This window comes from Pituophis catenifer, unplaced genomic scaffold (assembly GCF_029215685.1).
Source record: "Pituophis catenifer annectens isolate HBS135680 unplaced genomic scaffold, rPitCat1.0.hap2 SCAF_1, whole genome shotgun sequence".
NCBI classification, from domain to species: Eukaryota; Metazoa; Chordata; class Lepidosauria; order Squamata; family Colubridae; genus Pituophis; species Pituophis catenifer.
This window is the reverse complement of record NW_027256881.1, coordinates 160,426,260-160,446,260: the sequence shown is the minus strand read 5'-3', so window position 1 is coordinate 160,446,260 and position 20,001 is coordinate 160,426,260. Positions and strand designations below refer to the sequence as shown.

The window sequence follows — 20,001 nt, the reverse complement described above, 5'->3', positions numbered from 1 at the left end:
GTTTATCTAAAGGGTTGCTGTGAATATGCTGCATATCTGGCAGTCCTGGTGCATTTCTGGGTGCAATTCAAGGTGCCCCCTGTCACCATTAAAGCCTTACATGGCTTGGGACCGGGTTATCTCTTTTTCCAAGAGTCTCTACCAGTACAACCTGATCTAGCAGAATAGGCATGACATAGATCCCATCAGCCAAAGAGTATCAGCTGGAAGGGACTAGAAAACACACATTTTCTGCAGTGGCCCCTGATCTATAGAATATCTTTCCTTCGGAGGTTAGAATGGCCCCAACTCTGTTAGTTTTTGGTAAGGAAGGCCCTAAAAAGCTGGCTATGTTCAGCTCCTGAACATAGGTGGAGTGCTGAATATATTAAAAACCCTCTTTCCTGAAGAAGCAGGCAGTGCTTCATTTTTAAAATCTTGCCAATAAAATGACAAGGACTTGTGCAGGCATTTATCAGGAATCAGTAGTGATTTGAAGGTATACACACCAAAATTTTTTGCCAGTGCTACTATATGCATTAGGCACCTGAGATAGAGTGGACTGCCACTCAGTTGAAGAATTCATTGCTGCAACACCATATGAATATTTTCTATTCCAAAGAGTATAGTTAGCAGAATAAACCACTAGGCCTGCAATTTAAAAGTTATTTCAACATGTAGCATTTGCTTGGATTTGTTGGTAGAAGGAAATAAAAGTTATTCCAGTGTGGATGGCTTCATATTATTGTGGCTTTTACTGAGGTTTTGGCTATTCACACAATGAAATAGTTTTTATAGTGTGCAGATGAAACATTTGTTTGAAACCATTTTAGCTGAATCTGTTGCTCCTTCATTTAAGATGCCTGTACTATTGGTGCTTCACTATTTTGCCACAAGTATCACAAAACAATGACTTTCGAATTTCCACCTCAGAGAGTTGCAGTGGCAACAAATGGGGTCTTGGGGGCTGCATATGCTCCCTTGTTCCTGCTTTACATTCTTATGAAGACACTGTAATACTCAGTGTTTTACTTAATTTTAAATCTTAAAATTCTTAATTTTGACAATTTCATTATCTGCCATTACCTTAGAGTTTCAGTTCTCCATCTCAGTAGAACAAGCTCATACACTTAGGGAGTGCATCGAAAGTGAGATTTGCTCTTAAACCAAATACTGAATTTCTACCCAATATTTCAGTAAGTAAATAGCACTCACTTGGTTCATCAATCATTTAAATATGATTTCAAAAATGAAAGATGATATAAAACATGAGAAACACAGTATATTAAAGAAGCGGCACAAACCCCTATCTTCATCAACTACAGTTCCACTTATGCACCAAAGCCTGCTTTAATAAAAACTTTTTCTTTCTTTTGCAGAAGAAAAAATGACTGAAAGAAAACTAGTCTTAAGAGGAGACGCCATAGTCTGAGCATAGCCTGTCTCAGATGTTGCCCTTACTCTGGAAGCTGCAAGACAAATTTTGCCAGCATCTTTCTGGGTTATGAGATTGCATCACAATTTTTGGACTCCAGCCCAGAAGCCTTAGCAGAATTCCAGTCCCCATAAAGAAGAAAGCCAGGGCCCTTTAACTGAAGATGCTTTGATCATTAGACACTCAGATGGAAGGAAGCTGAAAGCTTAATCTCCAGTTTCATGTTGCTGAAATCTCACTTTAGCCTATTGTAGGATTATCCTGCAAATTTCTGCCTCAGTCTGAGTTTGACTTCTGATGACTACTAGATTGGTTGATGTTTTCTTGACAGCAATATGGAAGTGACTGCCTTCTTCTCAAACCCATATTTCAACTTCCAAATTTAACCTACACAATTGAATTTCCTGATAATCTTTTATCCAAGTACTAATTACTGCAGGTTTGGCCATACCTAAGTCTTTGAAATCAGCTAAGGTCAGCTAGATGATGTCAGTTAGCAAAATTCAAATAAATGCACCCCAATGGTATTTGGACTATGACCTCTGGATATTTTTTCTCAGTTTAGATCCTGAAAAACATGAATAAACTATTAAGTATGTACAGTATATAGAATGGTCCTTATATATCAGATTATTGCTTAATTGGTAGCATTTCTGTTTAAATCCAGAGGTCTACGGCCCATTCAAATATTGAATTCAACAAAAGAAAGCCTGGAGGGTTGCCTTTTCAGTTTCTGTCCATCAATCTATGTGCCGCCACAGAAAAAACTTTCTTCCTTGTAGAGATCCACCTCCTTTGGTGAGGGGAATGGAGGTGACTCTTAAAATCTGGGTAGATACATATGTGAGAAGGTACTCCTTCATGTAATTTGGTCATAAGCCGTTTAGAGCTTTCAAGGTTGAAATCAACGTTTTAAATTGGGTCCAGAAACAAACTGGCAGCCACTGTAGATGGCAAAGAATTGGAATAATATACTTGCATTGGTTTGTCCAGTGAACAAACTAGCTGCTCTATTTTGAACTAACTTTCCAGATCATTTTCAAAGGCAGCTTCTTGTACAGCTCATTCTATAATAATCAAAAACTTATTTTCATCCTCTATGCCCAGATTTAGTTTCTTCACCAGCAGCCTGATCTCTGCTTCTTTTAAAACACAGCTTTAGCTAGAGTATGGCCTTGGATAGGTTCTCATGTATGAAAAATGAAAGCAGTAAAGATGTGAAGGAATGAAAAATGTTGTGAAGAAGTGTATATCGTATAGGTGCATATGGTTATTATTGATATGGGAGATAGTATACAGATCTCCTGCATGTGTAATTCAGGAAACACTTGAGAAATTTTAAGTAATTAAACCTGTTCTTTAGGTTTCAGCCAATAATTTATCTATTTTGGAGTATGCAGAAGTTATGCAAACAAAATTTATCAAAGTTGAAGTCATGTTACATATCATCCCAGAAGAAAGAATATGTGAAGTTTTTAATGCAAAATGTTAAACTATTAAAGATGCATTGTGAAAAATTATTTAATTTTGGAACCTTAACTTGAAGGTTTATCTATTGCATTTGGAACTTGGCAATGATTATAGTACATGAAATACACATAGAATAAACTGCAGGACTTAATTTAGGCAAACACCACCCCCATCCAACCCTCCCCACCACCCGTACCTTACTTAATAGTCTCCCACAAGTCAATGGTGCTACCTTTCTGTTTTCAAACTGTATTTCAGAAAAAAATAGAAGAGGAGTTTTTTGTGTGTGTGTTCTTGGTCCATTGCAACTCATTTTGGGATTTATTACATTTTTTAAACATTAGGACCTAATTCTTATAATCTTTCTTTGCGGTCAGTTTTCTTGCTTTTTGACTAGTCCTTTCTATGTATACACTAATAAAAGTATCAGTAGTAACAAAACTTTCTCCTTTTGTTGTTGCTTACATGTTTTTTTTATTTTAAACATTTGTAATGCTGGTTTAAGAATCAGGGTGAACTGGGAGCAACCCACCACTGGTACAATAACCAAAACCCAAGGCGAAAGACAAACAAGCATGTAGTTTACAATTTGTAGATATCATATATAATATTAATATAATTATAATTATAATTACATATCTAAATGCCATTTTATCTTTACCAGTTTATTTAAGACCACGTTTGCATTTCTTTAGTTTTCAAAATCATCACAGTAGTTCAGCCACATGTTACAAATACTCCTGTACTTTGCAAATACCACCTAACTTTCCTAGGAGACTATTTTTGTATTTGGAAAGATTTTATCATCTTCCCTGAAGCAAGGCTTTCTTAATTATATTAACTATAAAATTATTCAACACTGCCCTATAGGTAACTGACTATAGTCCACAAAGGTAGTGGTATTTTCAGTTTTTACCCAGGTGTCTCAGGCTTAAAGGAGATAGAAGGAGATCTTTTGTCAATTCATGAAGGAGCAGCCATATTTGTGGAATACAGAAATCAAGAATTCTGAAATGAAGCTATTTTCAGTTTACTGTTCCAAGAGATGGCCTAAAGGGCGTTGTCAAGATGACAGTTGGTAAAAAAGAGCAACACCAGCATCGTTTAGAATGAAACTTAAAATATTGTAGTTTTGCCAGTGATGACAAGGCAGAAGTTTTTCCTCTTCTCTCCCTATCCTCTAATAATAAACATTGTATTGTATGACAAAATACTCTGAACCCTAAGATTGGAAAAGGAAGCAAGAAAATAACTTTTGATACTGAATAGTATTAAATTTACTGTCTGGGTGACATTAGAGGTTTACCATTTTTTGATTTTAGTAAAAATATTACTGAAAATAATATGTTTTAGGATTAACATGAAATGAAGAACACTTGGGACAAATTACATTTCCAGCGACAGGCATCAGTACTTAGAAATTTTATCAGACTGATTGCAAAAGGTAAGACCACACACATATGTATTGATAAACCTTTTAAAGCTTTTGTGAGCACACATTTCAAAAGGTAATGCATTTGTGGAATTTAGGGAATGTTCATTTCCTGATTTTGGTTAATGACTTTTTAAAATACAGCACAGATTAATTTTCATGCATATGTTTCATATTCTCAATGTAAAAGTGTGCATGAAATCTCTTGCTAAATAGAATTAGTACATTATTTTTTTCATGCATTTTGACGGTTCAGATTTTAACTTCAGATACACTGGAAGAAAAATGACTCATTGAACTTATTAAAATAGGCTGTATTTGCTGGGGGCAAAGAGATCAGCCACAAAAAGCAGCAGTGAGGTACAAGTCTTGCCCTCTTTATTTGTGCATTGCAATGTCATATACATGGCTGAAAAGGGTAGAGCTTGCAATATTGTCATTGACATTTTGAGAAAAGTGGAAAGATCCTGAGGATACAGCCAGGCCCCATGGTGAAGATTGAGATCCATTCCTAAGTCTGTCTTTAGGTCAAATTTCTATGTAAATCGGAACTTGTACTTGCAAACAGACTGCCTATTACTAAAAATGGCAAATGGCCATTGTTTTTCCTTCAGCTAATGAACTACTGAAAACAGGATGTATTTAAAAAACGCACAGCTTTAGCAGGTCATAAAAAATATTGCATGGCTTGAATTGGTTTGTTGGCTAGGAGAATGCCATCCATCATTTTTAGTAATGGTGTTTGTAGTACGTGTGGACATCATTAATCTGGGGACTGCCTGCACTACTGGCTATTGCTTGTAACACTTCTGACCGATAAGCTAACAGTCTTTCAAGGTAGACCAGGCAGGACATGAATATTAGAATTCTACTTTACTGATATTCAGGCAGTCCTCTTTTTAACAAGCACTTGTACAGCAACTGTTCAAGCTTATGAGTAAATATTTATGACTGGTCCTGTAAATATGTCCATTGCAGTCTCTCTGTGTCACATAGTGCCTGCCTCGCAATTACAACATTGCAGCATCCCTCAGTTATTGCCATTTGTGGCCTTCTTTACTGGCTTCCTATAGGCAAAGTCAATGGGGAAAATGGCAGGAATTCACAAATAGAAACCACATGATAAGCTCTCTTAATGACTCATTGTGATTTGCCTAATGATGGCAACCAGAAATACTGATGAACAGAATGTTCATTGCTTAAGTGGCTCAGTCATATGACTTAAGCTTTTATGACTTCCAGTCCCAATTACCATTATGCAAGGACTACCTGTAGACCAGGGGTGTCAAATGGCCGCCCTTGAAACAGCGAAGAACTGGCCCCTGGTGCCTCTGCCAGTGAAATGGAGCGTGGGAGGGCTGCATACAGCCCTCCCACAGGCTCCATTTTTGGCTATGACAGCACCAGCAGCCCTCTGCCAGCGAAAACGGAGCCGGGGAAGGCCATGCGTGGCCCTCCCAGGCTTTGTTTTCAGCTGCAATGGCCTCCTGCAGCCCTCTGCCAGTGAAAATGGAGCCAGTGATGTCGAGCTGCCCCCCCCCCTCTCCAGGTTGAACATAACACTGATGAGGCCTTCAATGAAATCAAGTTTGACACCCCTGCTGGGTGTCAAACTAAAGTAATAGAATCTTGAAAGTGTAACAATGTTTTCTCTTCCTTCTTAACCTGAATTTCTGTTCTCCCATATTTAAAACATGTTTTTGTACATATGGCTGCATTGTTTATCCAAGGTCATATCTGTGGCTCTCCCAATAAGCAAGGTGTTTCAGAGCATGCAGAGATACAAACATAGCAGTTTTTGTAGCTCCTTAAAGAAGCCATGCCTTTCCTGGGATTTCATGACTGTCCTTTGCAAAAAAATCTTGAGGAAAAAAATGTTTGGTTTAAGGGGCTGCAAAGAGATGGTATATTTGCGCCTATTTGCTAAAATACACCTTTTTTGCCTTTAAACTAAACTGCAGCATAGTCATAATATTTGCATAAAAAATAGAAAGCAAAAGAATAGCAAGTTGCCAGGCAGAATACTTTTGGTGTCCTAATTATTACTTTTATGTATATTCTGGGATAAGAAAGCTATCTCTTCAATGTATCAAAGGTAATAGGTTCAACCTTTATGAACACAGAAAGAATCTCTTAGTCAGGGTTTAAGCCACTACTGGATAAAAGACCAGTGTTTTTCCACCACATTCATTGATCTGTTATGACAAAGTCTGTACTGATTTGATAAATTATAAACATTCTGTAGTAGAGTAGAGTATAGTATAGTAGAGTAGAGTAGAGTAGAGTAGAGTAGAGTAGAGTAGGGTAGAGTAGAATAGAATAGAGTAGAATTCTTTATTGGCCAAGTATGGTTGGACACACAAGGAATTTTTCTCTGCTGCATAAATTGTCAGTGTTCATACAAGTGATAAATCATGATTATAATCATAAATACATTCATCATAAATTATAAGATGGAACACTCTGATAGTTATAGGATACTAAATAAACAATCAACATAAATCATACTAGGATACTAAATAAAACAATTAATATAAATCGTAAGATACAAGTAAAAGTTATAGTCATAAGAAGATAAGGAATAGTAGTAGAAAAGATGAGATGGATAATAGTAATACAGCCCTACTTGGTAGTTTGACAGTGTTGTGGGAATTAGTTGTTTAGCAGTGATGGCATGGGGGAAAAAACTGTCCTTGTGTCTAATTGTTTTGGCGGGCAATGCTCTAAAGTATTGTCTTGAGGGAAGAAGTTGAAACAATTTATATCCAGGATGTGACGGCTCTGTAGCTATTTTCACAGTCCTCTTTTTGGCTCGTGCAGTATACAGGTTCTCAATGGAAGGCAGGCTGGTAGCAATAGTTTTTTCTGCAGTTTTAACTATCCATTGAAGTCTGTCTGTCTTGTTTGGTTGCAGTGCCAAACCAGACAGTTATATGCAGCAAATGACAGTCTCAATAATTCCTTTATAGATAATTTAAATTATTTTCAATAATTTCCTCTGTATCAGTAGCTCCTTGGGCAGTCTGAGCTTTCTGAGTTGGCACAGGAAGAACATACTTTGTTGTGCTTTTTTGATGACATTTTTTGATGTTAGGTGTTGATTTTAAATCTTGAGATATTATAGTACCTAGAAACTTGAAGGTCTCTAATGTTGATACTGTGTTATCTAGTATTGTAAGAGGTGGTAGAATAGGAGGGCTTCTCTTAAAATCTATTATCATTTCTACAGCTTTAAGTGTGTTCAATTCAAGACTGTTCTGGCTGTACCACAAGGCTAGTTGTTCAACTTCCCGTCTATATGCAGATTCATCGTTGTCTTGAATGAGACCAATGACTGTTGCATCATATGCAAACTTGAGGACTTTAACAGAGAAATCCTTTAAGATGCAGTAGTTGGTATAGAGAAGTGGAGAGAGCAGGGGGGGGGCTTGTGCTAATTGTACAGGTATCTGATTTGATTTTGCTTATCTTCACCTGCTGTTTCCTGTCTGTTAGAAAGCTTATGATCCACTTAACAAGTGTGGTCAGGCACAGCTAGCTGAATCTGTTTAGTTAAAAGAATATTTGGAATGATGGTACTGAATGCTGAGCTGAAGTCTACTGATCTGTTTGCTCAGTAGATAAATTGCAAGGGGTCTAACAGTGGATCCATGATGGTATTCAGGTGGGCCAGCATTAACCTTCATAACTACGGATGTCAGAGCAACTGGTCGGTAGTTGTTCAGCTCCTTAATGGAGGGTTTCTTCGGCACCGGGATGATAGTAGAGCATTTGAAGCAAGAAGGATCATAACACACCTCTAGTGATTCATAAAGATATGGGTGAAGATGGTGGCCAGATGGTCAGCACAAGCTTTCAAGCAAGGAGTTAACTTGTCTGGGTCTGGTGCTTTTACAGGCTTTTGTTTATGAAATAGATTTCCCACATCTTTTTCTGTGATCACCAGACGTGGGGGCCCCAAAGGGATGGGATCAGTTGTAGGGAGCTTGGCAGTTGTTTGTGTATCCGAGATGGAAATGGTGGTGATAGTTGACAGTGGTTTCCTCTCAAACCTACAATAAAACACATTCGGGTCATCTGCTAGTTGTCGATTCCCTTCAGCATGGAAAGGTGGTTTGCTGTAACCAGTGATATTTTTAAGACGTTTCCACACATTTGCTGGTTCATTTGTTGAAAGCTGATTCCTCAGCTTTTCAGAGTAGCTTCTTTTTGCTGCTGATCTCCCTTGTTAATACATTTCTGGCCTGATTGTACAGCATTCTATCTCCTTTCTTGTAGGCTTCCTCTTTGGCATGACGTAGCTGCCTGAGTTTAGCTTGTTGTTATTGTGTTGAACCAAGGCTTGTTGTTACTGTGTATTTGCAGGTTTTTGGTTGCCACACATAGGTCTTCACAAAAACTTACATATGATGTTGGCAGCTGTGGGCCACTTGTTCATTGTATGATTTACCTTGTACCTTTTCATAGACAAAGGCTTAAAACCAACAATGAAATCAGTGAAGTCTTGGACTGAGGAAGCTTTGCTTCCTCAGTCCAAGACTTCACTGATTTCATTGTTGGTTTTAAGCTTTTGTCTATGAAAAGGTACAAGGTAAATCATACAATGAACAGTGTCCCACAGCTGCCAATGGTAAAGCCTGATAAGTATCCTGTTGTGCAGCAGTGTCTAAAGTATTCTTGCCTCTAGTAAAACAGTTGACATGCTGAAAATATCTTGGTAGCTCTTTGCTTAAATTAGCACTGTTGAAATCTCCTAACACAATGAGGAGTCTGGTATCTCTCTTCAGCCCATATAATCTGGTCAGCCAGAGTTTGTAATGCATTGTTTATGCAAACTTGTGGAGGAATATATGTTGCAAATAGAATGAATGAGAAAAACTCTAATGGAGAATCAAATGGTTTGCAATTGACAATTAATGTCTCTAAGTCCACATCACATAATTTCTTTAGCGTAGTTACATTTTTGCACCAGCAGTTGTTGATATAAAAGCAGAGTAAAAGAATACAGTAATACTATAAAAGGCATTGTGTCAATATATATTTAAGCATTACTGCATAACAAACAATGACTATTTGTTTTTACTACTGTTGTTTGCAAACTGAGTTTGCTTGGTTTCTTTTACTCTGACTTTGAAAAACAGGAACCTAGAATAGCAATCCAACCCTTAATAAAGGACTAAGAAGAAACAGAATCATTGCAGAAAATTATTGACTATCCATTGATAAGGGTAGCATATAAGTAGCTGGGATATTATTTATGACTCTGCAGTTCAAAAATGATTCTGACTCCATCACTGACTATTGGGGGCGAGTCTTTGGCCCCCACTGAAAGGGCTCGCAATCTGGGAGTCCTCCTGGATAGGCAGCTGTCCTTGGAGGAACATCTGACGGCTGTTACCAGGGGGACCTTTTATCAGGTTCGCCTGATTCGCCAGTTGCGGCCCTTTCTTGATCGGGATTCCCTGTGCACAGTCACTCACGCCCTCGTCACCTCTCGCCTTGACTACTGTAACGCTCTCTACATGGGGCTCCCCTTGAAGAGCACCCGGAGGCTCCAGCTGGTCCAGAATGCAGCAGCGCGGGTAGTGATGGGAGCAACATGGCGCTCCCATGTAACACCACTCCTGCGCGAGCTGCACTGGCTCCCGGTGGTCTTCCGGGTGCGCTTCAAGGTGTTGGTTATCACCTTTAAAGCGCTCCATGGCATAGGGCCTAGCTATCTCCGAGACCGCCTGCTGCTACCGATGACCTCCCATCGACCCGTGCGCTCCCACAGAGAGGGCCTCCTCAGGGTGCCATCAGCCAAACAATGTAGGCTGGTGGCCCCCAGGGGGAGGGCTTTCTCTGTGGGGGCTCCCACCCTCTGGAATCAGTTGCCCCCGGAGATAAGAAGAATCCAGGACCTCAATGCCTTCCGTCGTTCCCTGAAAACCTATCTTTTTCAGCAAGCCGGGTTGGCTTAAGAAGAAATTTTTAAAATTTTTAAATTCTTTTAATTAGTCTGTGATTTTTAATTTTTTGGGCCAAATTTTATATATATTTTTAAATGTTTTAATATTTGTATTCTATGTTTTTTATCTTGGCTGTACACCGCCCTGAGTCCTCAGGGAGAAGGGCGGTATATAAATTCGAAATTAAATTAAATTAAAATTAAATTCTCTATTGAAGTGCTTCAGACCTTGTGTGAGGAGAGGATTTCTTTGCTATTGATTAAAGTAGCTTTTTTCAGGTTTTCATCAGATTAATTCTTAAAGCAGACAACTTTTTCTCAGTTTTTTTTTTTATTTTACAAAAGTCTAAAAAGAAGACGCTACTTTAATGAAAAAGAGAGAAATCATCTGCTGACACAAGGTCTAAGTTCTTATAAAAAAATTTCAAAGCATTTAAGTCCAAACAACTTAAGTTTGAGATTTGGGGAAAAAAGGTTTAATTTTAATATGGTAATTTTTTTTAAAAAAAAGTGAATTGGACAAAAATGCAACTTTTTCCTAAGATGACTTTTATTACTATCATATGTCTATTTGATGTTACTTCCAAGCTGACAAAGTTCATATAAATTAATATTCTCAACTTTGAACAAAGGCATTATTACAACCACATAAATTGTGGATACATAATCTAAAGTACCTTTGCCAAACAACATTTTATTTAAACATAAGGCTGTTAACATTATTCTCTGTAAACATAAATTTGTAAACCAGTTTGGGCTAGGAACACGATTTGGTCTTGGTTAATAATGAAAAGTCAGTTTTAAATTTTTGCCAAAGAAACTACAGCAGAGAAATATGTCTACAAAGTCATTAGGAATGAAGACTGACTGGAATGCAGTGTTAAAAGCAGTGTAGTACTTATGTTCTGTATCACAACTAGTATGGATTCATATGAACATTTAGAAGTTTATTTTTAGAAATATGATTTTATTAAGTATAGTTAGAGAAGATTAAATTCTAGAAACTGTCAAATTTAGTTTAACTCTACAGTATCAAAATGCTATTTTGAACTGGAGATGAAACTTCCATGAGGTGTCCAAAATGACATATTAAATTGCTGAGTGTGATAGCTTTCATATAGAGAACTATGAATAAAACTCTTTTTATGCAATATTTTATTTCCTTTTAAAGTATGAAGAGACTTCAGAAGAATTCCCAAAATATCAAAGATTTAGCTAGAACTTTATAATTACTAGTTTTAAATAGTGTTAATAAAATATTATCTTCATCTAACGGTTTAAGCATAAACTAAAGCATGTTGAAATAATCTCTTATTCCATCTGAACATCTGAATTCACTTTGCAGGATATGGCATGCAGCTGCATTTAGATTCAAAGAAAGAGCAACTGCGGTACATTGACCCATTGAATATTACAGTAGGTTTTGAGTTTCATGTTAGTCGGATTTATTGGAGAAAATTGATTTGAGTGCTTCTGCTTTTGCCAGAGTTTTTTAATGTACGGAAGAAAGGAAATAAGACATGCATAGGATGTGACTTTGATGTGCAACAAGTTAATTATCTAAACCGTCTAACAAATCTTGGCTGGGGGAAGTAATTATTTTTAACGGTACAGGGTGGTCTGATGAAATGTTTTCCGCATCTCAATAAAACACTTCATATTCTTCGCAGTTTGGGAATGAAACTTCCCACGCTCGGGCCACGTTATCTTGGCAAGTAATGAAAACCTTTGACCAAAACGGAAGCAAAATTTTCCCTGCTTTGTTGTAGTACATGAACTCCCCTTGCTTTTAGGCAATAATGAAGTTACTGGTCACGAAATAAAATAGAATCGTGCAAAAAAAAAAAAAAAAACCGTTCAGGGAAAAGCCGAAGCGAATCTCCTTCTCGACCGAAAGCGCGCCTCCTGGCGTGGCCAGTTTGTCGGCCTGGTCCGCGAATCAGAGGCGACGCGTCTTTCGCCGCGACTCGCGCAGGAAGCGCCGCCATGGCTTTTCCCGATCGCTGAGACGCCGCTGCTGCCGAAAGGGCTGCTCAGGTACTGTTGGGGGAGCCTCTGCCCGCCCAGGCGGCCGCGTGCGCGGAGGCGGGGATAGAACGCAGTCCCCCCCCCCCTTCCTCCCAGGACCCGGGGAAAGTCCCGAAGGGGCCCGCGCTTCCTTTTGGAACAGGACCGAGCCAATCGCGTTCTGCCCGGATCTCCCTTTAGATTGAGAAACGCCGGGATAGCGGCGTCTCTGGTTTATGAACCAAAAGGTGGAATTAAATGCCGACTAAGCATGCATGACAAGCGAACATGTGGCTCTCCTAGGCCGGGAAAGGTCACGTGCAGGCCGGAGATTTTTGCCAATTTGCTAGCCAGCTTGCTGGCTCGAATAGAGTGGTGGTGGTGGTGGGGAGTGTCTGTCCTGACGCCCGCCGTCCATATCGGCTTCGCCGCGCCACTGGGTCCGGCGGCCACGTGGGGCTTATGGGTGGAGGTGTCTTCTTGCTTACAGCCTCCAATTGCGGCAGCGGTGGCTTCTGTTTTTTAACTGCTCGTTTTTCTGTTCTCGGCCCTCAAAATGGAGCTGAGAAACACCAGCATTTCCAAAAAGCAAACCTAAAGACTGAAAGGGAGGGCTTTCCTTCTCGAGACAGAGGTGAAGCCAATCCTCTCCTGAAGGTTCCATCTGGATGACCAAGAAGATCAACATCTCCGAGATAACCCAGCTGTTTTTTTAACAAAGCATTGACATAATTCTACTACCATTCACAAGGGGCTTGTGCAGTTTCCGACTCAGCCACCTCTCCATCCTATCCCTGCATATTTGAAGAAGTGTGCAGCTGCTTTGTTCAGGTCTTATATTGAGTAAAGGACTATAGTAGTTTTCCTTTAATACTGTTTCAGCCACAGTGTACTCTACACTAAAGTAGTTCAAGATTAGAGGTTGCATGGGAAATTTGTTTTCCTGTTACTCAATTATATGGCAAGTGGTTAGAAAGGGTAGAAATCAGCAACATGAATTTGGGTAGAGAGAATGGAAAGTCCTACACTCAGTGGTGGGTTTCAAAAATTTTTGCTATTGGTTCTGTGGGTGTGGCAGGGGAAGGATACTGTAAAATCTCCATTCCCATCCTACTCCAGGGGAAGGATATTGCAAAATTTCCATTTCCTCCATATCAGCTGGGACTTGGGAGGCAGAGAATAGGTGGGGGTGGGGCCAGTCAGAGTTGGTATTTACCGGTTCTCCGAACTACTCAAAATTTCCGCTACTGGTTCTCCAGAACTGCTCAGAACCTACTGAAACCCACCTTTGCCTATACTGGATTGAAAACATCACAGGCTTGAGTAGATAATGTACTGTGGGGAAAGATCCATACACAGATGTATGTGCAAAAAAAAAATGGTTGCATTGAATTTAAAAGTGAATATAAATTTGCATGAAGTTCTAAAATGGGAAATGCACTCCTATACAGATAGTTGTTATGTTATGACTGTAATAGTTTACAACATTTTTTATGGCAGTTCGGTCACTTAGCACTTCTGTCACTCAGCTGAGGACCCAGGTTCTGGATTGACAAAATGTCTTTGTCAAGAAATGTTTTTTTTCCCTCTGGTAGTCTGACCATATCTAAAATATTGCATCCTATTCTGGGCATCACATTTTAGGAAGACGAGTTAACTGGGACATAACCATGAAAAAGCAGACAAGATGATAAGAGGCCTGAAAAGAAAAACATGAAGGAATGCTTGGAGGTGTTTTCTGTGTTTAGTCTGGAGAGAAGATGACTCTGGGGAAACATGATAGAGGTCTTCAAGTGTTGAATGAGCTTTTAAAAGTTGTTCCAGAAGATGGGATAAGAAACAATAGTTGTAAATTACAAGGAAGTTGATTTTAGTTGAATGTTAGGTTTAATCTTACTAATGGTAAGAATTTAACAATGACACAGACTGTGTCAAAAGATGCTGGACTATTCTTTTCTGGAGATATTAGATATACTGTAGTAGTATATTTCCAAACTGAATACGGACTTGGATTAGATGATTTTCAAAGTTCTTGCCAACCTTGCAATTTGTGATACACTTGATATTACATGAACATCAGTGAACACCCAGCAGCACCTTTAAAGTGACTGGAGATTTTCAAGTTTTACCCTTAATTTGGAATAATTCTTTGATAATGGTTTGTCTTACCGAATTTGAACATGGAAAGTGCAGAATGACTTGGAAAATAGCATTTATGAGGTGCTATTAATGGAAGTTTGTGTTTGTAGCCTTATACCCTTGTAGAAATATAGATTGCTTTGAATGGCCAGTTAAGCCTCCAAAGTCTAAGGTGTTCATTTTAAAACGATTACCCGTCCTCTGTGTTAAAAGAAAAATATCTATCCCAAAGGAAGAGCTTAAACTTGTTAGGGATGCACTGAGGATAAGTTAATGGTGCCACGCCACACATAAACCCTCTTCAGGCATTTAAAACTGAACAAAAATGTTGTGAGTGCTGACATCAGTTTGAGAAGGGGGATATAGGAATTAGAACCTTTCTTCCTCCCCTCCCTTACCCCCTCTCTAAAAAACAATGGAGGCAGAAATGGAGGGGGAAAATGAGTATGAAATCGATTGCCATGACACCTGAAGATGACAGTTTTTAAGAGAAAAACCTCAGGATCACCCTTTCTGATTTTATATGGGGAGAGAGGATATTTTTATATCTGTGTATCTGTCTCTGTCAGCCTGCCTGCCTGCCTACCTTATTTAAATTTATCAAACGTTAACAATGCTACCTGTAAACAATCTGCATAAAAACGACTGTTAGAGACCAAGCATTTTAACTTGAATGGTGCAGTGGTTAGTCTCTTAAGGAATGTCAAAAAGGGATCAAAATTTAAGGCCAGTTGAATTATATCTCAATCACAGTAATTATTGTATGATGGTATAGCTAATATAATTCAACTTACATATTAAATATTAAATCCTTTTAGGTTAGCACTAGAAAAATTATTGGATGTTTATGCAGGATGTTGGTCAAAATAAAGCCTGAATTGAAGTCACATTAATAATATTTATTAGTATGTATTATTTTTGCCTACCTGTGTGATAAAATGCATCCTGAAAAAGTTTTACATGCTGAAGAAAGTATTGCAAATTTTTGGTTGGAGCACAGTTAGGTTTGATACGTTCAAATACCTTTGAAGGTTTGTGCGGTTCATTTGCTAAATTTCATGTGTTGTCCTTGTTTGCTATTTACTTAGATGAGCAGTACTGGACCCAGCCCAATGTCAGCTGTTCCATCTAGCAGTGGAAGAGGGACTGGGAGATCAACAAACTTTATTCTAGAATTGCAAAGTATGATGTGAGTATAATTCGGTTTCTACATCTCACAAAGTTTATGGCTAGGCAATAGTAAAGGAAAGGTTTGATTAATATGTATTTATGATCTGATGTTGCAAAGAGTAAAATGTGTTACAAGATTGAATAAAGTAGTAAGGAGGTCCCTTGAATGGTAAATAAGGCAATAAATATAAAATGCTATGTATATTTTATAATAGCTTTACAATTTTCTACTTTTGTTTATGCTTAACAATAAAATAATTGCATTTATAGTAAACTTAGCATATGTAGATAATTTAGAACTTCGTTTTCTTCCTCCTGACAATAAGAATGTTAGGGATGATGATTTACAGTGAATTAATCCAGTTCTCCTTTGCAATGAAACCACAAAATTGTTTTTAATTTTCTTTTATTGTTTTTTTATTGGTCCATGATATGTAGGTTTTATAGAGCTATAGATTACATATTTCATTCCATATTTAAAGTGTGATTAGTTGTCTTCTACAATGGACCAAATTACAAATCTTGATTTAGAAGAAAGACTTCTATTAATCAGAGAAAGACATTTTAGCACATGCCATTTTCTCTAATGTACATCCAGAATAGATATAAGGGAAGTAAGATTGTTATTTATGATCATTGCTTCTTATTTATTGACCAATTTATTTTCATTTTAAGATAAAAGTGATATCTTTCTATTAGACCTCCAGAGGGAGTATTATTATAAATATGATGCCTAATTTTTTAACGGCAAAGATTTGCTATCCAAATTGAAATTGCACTATGCTTTATGTATTAAACCTTTATGTAGATTTAATTTGTTTTAACAATGAGATGACATATTTAGAAGAATTCTTGTGACATCCCTCAAAAGATAACTTCAGATTTTTTAAGCTAGGACAAAACATTCTTATAGACAAAGAACTTCACACTTTTATTTTTAAGATGTAAAATGAGTAACTCAGATGGATTATTCTGTATATTTCATGGCCTCTCCCAGTTGGTATGTCCCTGGTAGTTACTTTAGGCTTTCTTTTATAAAGAAAAGCAGAAGTAGAAGATGTAAGATAGTGAATTGGAATGGTTTATGATAATACTGGCCTATGGAAAATAGTTTGGATTGATGTGAAAGGTTTTTAGTGCTTGGCATTTGCTATCCTGAGGTATGTATTCTTGTCTTTAAAGTTTAGTTTCTTCCCTAAATACTTGGTATACTTGTAGGGAAAAAAATGGCCAATTTTGAGATCCTAGTAACTATAAGTATTACAATTTATGGCAACTTTGAAAGAGTCTTATTAGAAATATATTCCACTTTAAGATTCTGAAGGAACAATGATACATTTTATATTTAGCTGCATGAATTAGAGATATAGTACAGGTGTTTCTTGACCACAATTGAGCCCAAAATTTCTGTTGCCAAGCACGACACTTGATAAGTTAGTTTTGCCCCAGTTTAGCAACTTTTTTTGCCACAATTAAGTAAATCACTGCAGTTGTTAACTGAATTATGCAGTCGTTAATCAAATCTGGCTTCTCCCATTGATTTTGCTTGTCAGAAGCTGGCTAGGAAGGCCAGACTGATGGTCACTTGATTCTGGGACAGTGCAAATGTCATAAATACATGTCGGTTGAGAAGCACCTGAATTTTGATCATGTGACCATGGGGAACAGGAGACGACAAAAACAAAAACAAAAAAACCCACTATAGTTACTAGGATCTCAAAGTTGAGAAATTGGTCATTTTCCCCCCTGCAAGCATACCAAGTATTTAGAGAAGAAACTAAACTTCTCTAAAAAAAGAGGGCCGGCCTGATTCTATGTTGGTTTTAAAGTTTGATACTGATTTTTAATTGAAATGTTTTAAATTATGGGCCAAATTTTATTTAATTATTTTTAAAATTATTTTAACTTTTGTGTACAAATGTTTTTATTTTGGCTGTTCACCGCCCTGAGTCCGAAAGAAGGGCGGTATATAAATCTAATAAAAGATAAAAGATAAAGAAAGATAAAGAAAACCAAAGAACATGAGGCAGACCTCAGAAAAAGGTGGAGAGACAACATCAAAGACATACTACAACAGCATAAAAAAATGATGGTTGAGGCTGCCAGAAATAAGCAACCAGAACTTGTTTGTCCCTTGACACCCAAAGTGGTAAAAGAGGAAGTAAGGAAGAAGAAGAAAACTGGTCATAAGTCTCTTTTTTCAATGCTATTGTAACTTTGAATGGTCATTAAATGAATGGTTGTAGGACTACCTGTACTTGTGTTTCAACAGCTTGCTTGTGGGATTGTTCTCAAAAGGAAGCTATATTTTTCAATAGAATTTGTTGCTGTTAGTTGCGAAGTCGTGTCCGACCCATGGTGACCCCATGGACAACTTTCCTCCAGGCCTTTCTGTCCTCTACCATTCCCCGGAGACCATTTAAGCTCATGCTGAGTGCTTCAGTGACTCCATCCAGCCATCTCATTCTCTGCCGTCCCCTTCTTCTTTTGCCCTCAATCTTTCCCAGCATTAGGCTCTTCTCCAGTGAGTCCTTCCTTCTCATTAGGTGGCCAAAATATTTGAGTTTCATCTTCAGGATCTGGCCTTCTAAAGAGCAATCAGGGTTAATCTTCTCTAGAACTGACCGGTTTGATCGCCTTGCAGTCCAAGGGACTTGCAGGAGTCTTCTCCAGCACCATAGTTCAAAGGCCTCAATTCTTTGGCACTCAGCCTTTCTTATGGTCCAACTTTCACAGTCATACATTGCAACTGGGAAAACCATAGCCTTGAGTATACACACTTTTGTTGGCAGGGTGGCAGGTATCTGCTTTTTAGTAAGCTGTCTAGATTTGCCATAGCTTTCCTCCCCAGGAGCAAGTGCCTTTTAATTTCTTGGCTGCAGTCTGCGGTGATCTTGGAGCCCAGGAAAATAAAATCTGTCACTACCTCCAGTTCTTCCCCATCTATATGCCAGGAATTGAGAGGGCCAGGAGCCATGATTTTAGTTTTCTTAATGTTGAATTTCAAGCCAACTTTTGCATCTCCTGCTTCACCCACATCAGAAGGCTCTTTAATTCCTCTTCACTTTCTGCCATTAGAGTGATATCATCTGAATATCTGAGGTTGTTGATACTTCTCTTGGCAATCTTAATTCCAACTTGTGATTCATCTAGCCCCGCCTTTCTCATGATGTGCTTTGCATATAAGTTAAATAGGCAGGGTGACAGTATACAACCTTGCCGGACTCCTTTCCCAATTTTGAACCAATCAGTGGTTCTGTATCCAATTCTCATTGTGGCTTGTTCACCCGCATATAGGTTTCTCAAGAGACAAATAAGATGATTGGTACTCCCATCTCTTTGAGAACTTGCCACAATTTGTTGTGATCCACACAATCAAAAGCTTTAGCATAGTCAAAGAAGTAAATGTTTTTCTGGAACTCTAGCTTTCTCCATGATCCAGCATATGTTGGCAATTTGATCTCTAGTTCCTCTGTCTCTTTGAAATCCTGCCCGCACTTCTGATAAGGACATCATTTTTTGGTGTTAATTCTAGAAGGTGTTGTAGGTCTTCATAGAACCGGTCAACTTTAGTCTCTTCAGCACCAGTGGTTGGGGCATAGACTTGGACTACTGTGATGTTGAATGGTTTGCCTTGGATTCGAACTGAGATCTTTCTGTCATTTTGGGGATTATATCCCAGTACTGTTTCTCCTATTTTATTGACTATGAAGGCTATTCCATTTCTTCTGAGGGATTCTTGCCTGCAGTAGTATACCTGATGTTCATCTAAATTAAATTCACCCATTCCTGTCCATTTTAGTTCGCTGATTCCTAAGATGTCGATGTTCAGTCTTGTCATCTCTTGTTTGACCACATCCTTATTCTATAGAATAAGGTTTCCCTAATTGACCAATTGCTTTTTCACAAAGAGTTGCCAATACATGCTGTGGGCCATCTCCATTCCATGGTACTTTTATGCCTTTTAATCTGAAGCCCTGAACCAACCTGGTACATGTCTGCAGTCATGTGAAGAAAAACAATTGGAATTCACAAAGTACCACTTGATGTTCTTTGCTGGAATGTAGAGCAGTTAAAAATCAACCATCTGGATTTACCCTTAAAATATCTGTGAACTGAGTCCCCAATCTTTCATTTGGATATCATAGTAGTACATTTTGTTTTTGTTCTTTTGTAATACTTCATTTCTTTCCTCTGATCCAGCAGTACATTTATATTTTGTTCTTAACTTTAAGTGATACAAATTCAATAATATGTTTTGGTATTTGGACTGGGAGGAAATAAAACAGAACATTTCTTGAATTTGGAAATCAAAGGGCAAGAATGTGGAAATTATGGATAAGCAGCTGAGAAGCATCTTTATTATAATTGCAGACTTCCTAATTAAGCACTTTTGAAAGTATATATCCAAATCCTATT

The 20,001-nt window shown here is 38.0% G+C and overlaps 2 protein-coding genes across 3 annotated transcripts in view; one reads left to right on the top strand and one right to left on the bottom strand.

Moving 5' to 3' along the window:
- RUNX2 (RUNX family transcription factor 2) overlaps nt 1–20,001 on the bottom strand; it is a 168,426-nt gene that overhangs the window by 120,690 nt on the left and 27,735 nt on the right. The gene's annotated exons all lie outside the window — the stretch shown is intronic.
- SUPT3H (SPT3 homolog, SAGA and STAGA complex component) overlaps nt 12,213–20,001 on the top strand; it is a 263,386-nt gene continuing 255,597 nt past the window's right edge. Inside the window, exons 1-2 of one of the 2 annotated variants that reach the window (XM_070956653.1) lie at nt 12,213–12,303; nt 15,501–15,601. In XM_070956653.1, the coding sequence (XP_070812754.1) occupies nt 15,501–15,601 (101 nt within the window). In that variant the 5' untranslated portion in view covers nt 12,213–12,303. Of the gene's footprint in view, nt 12,304–15,500; nt 15,602–20,001 lie in introns of those variants that run through there. The other variant, XM_070956657.1, reaches the window with a different exon arrangement.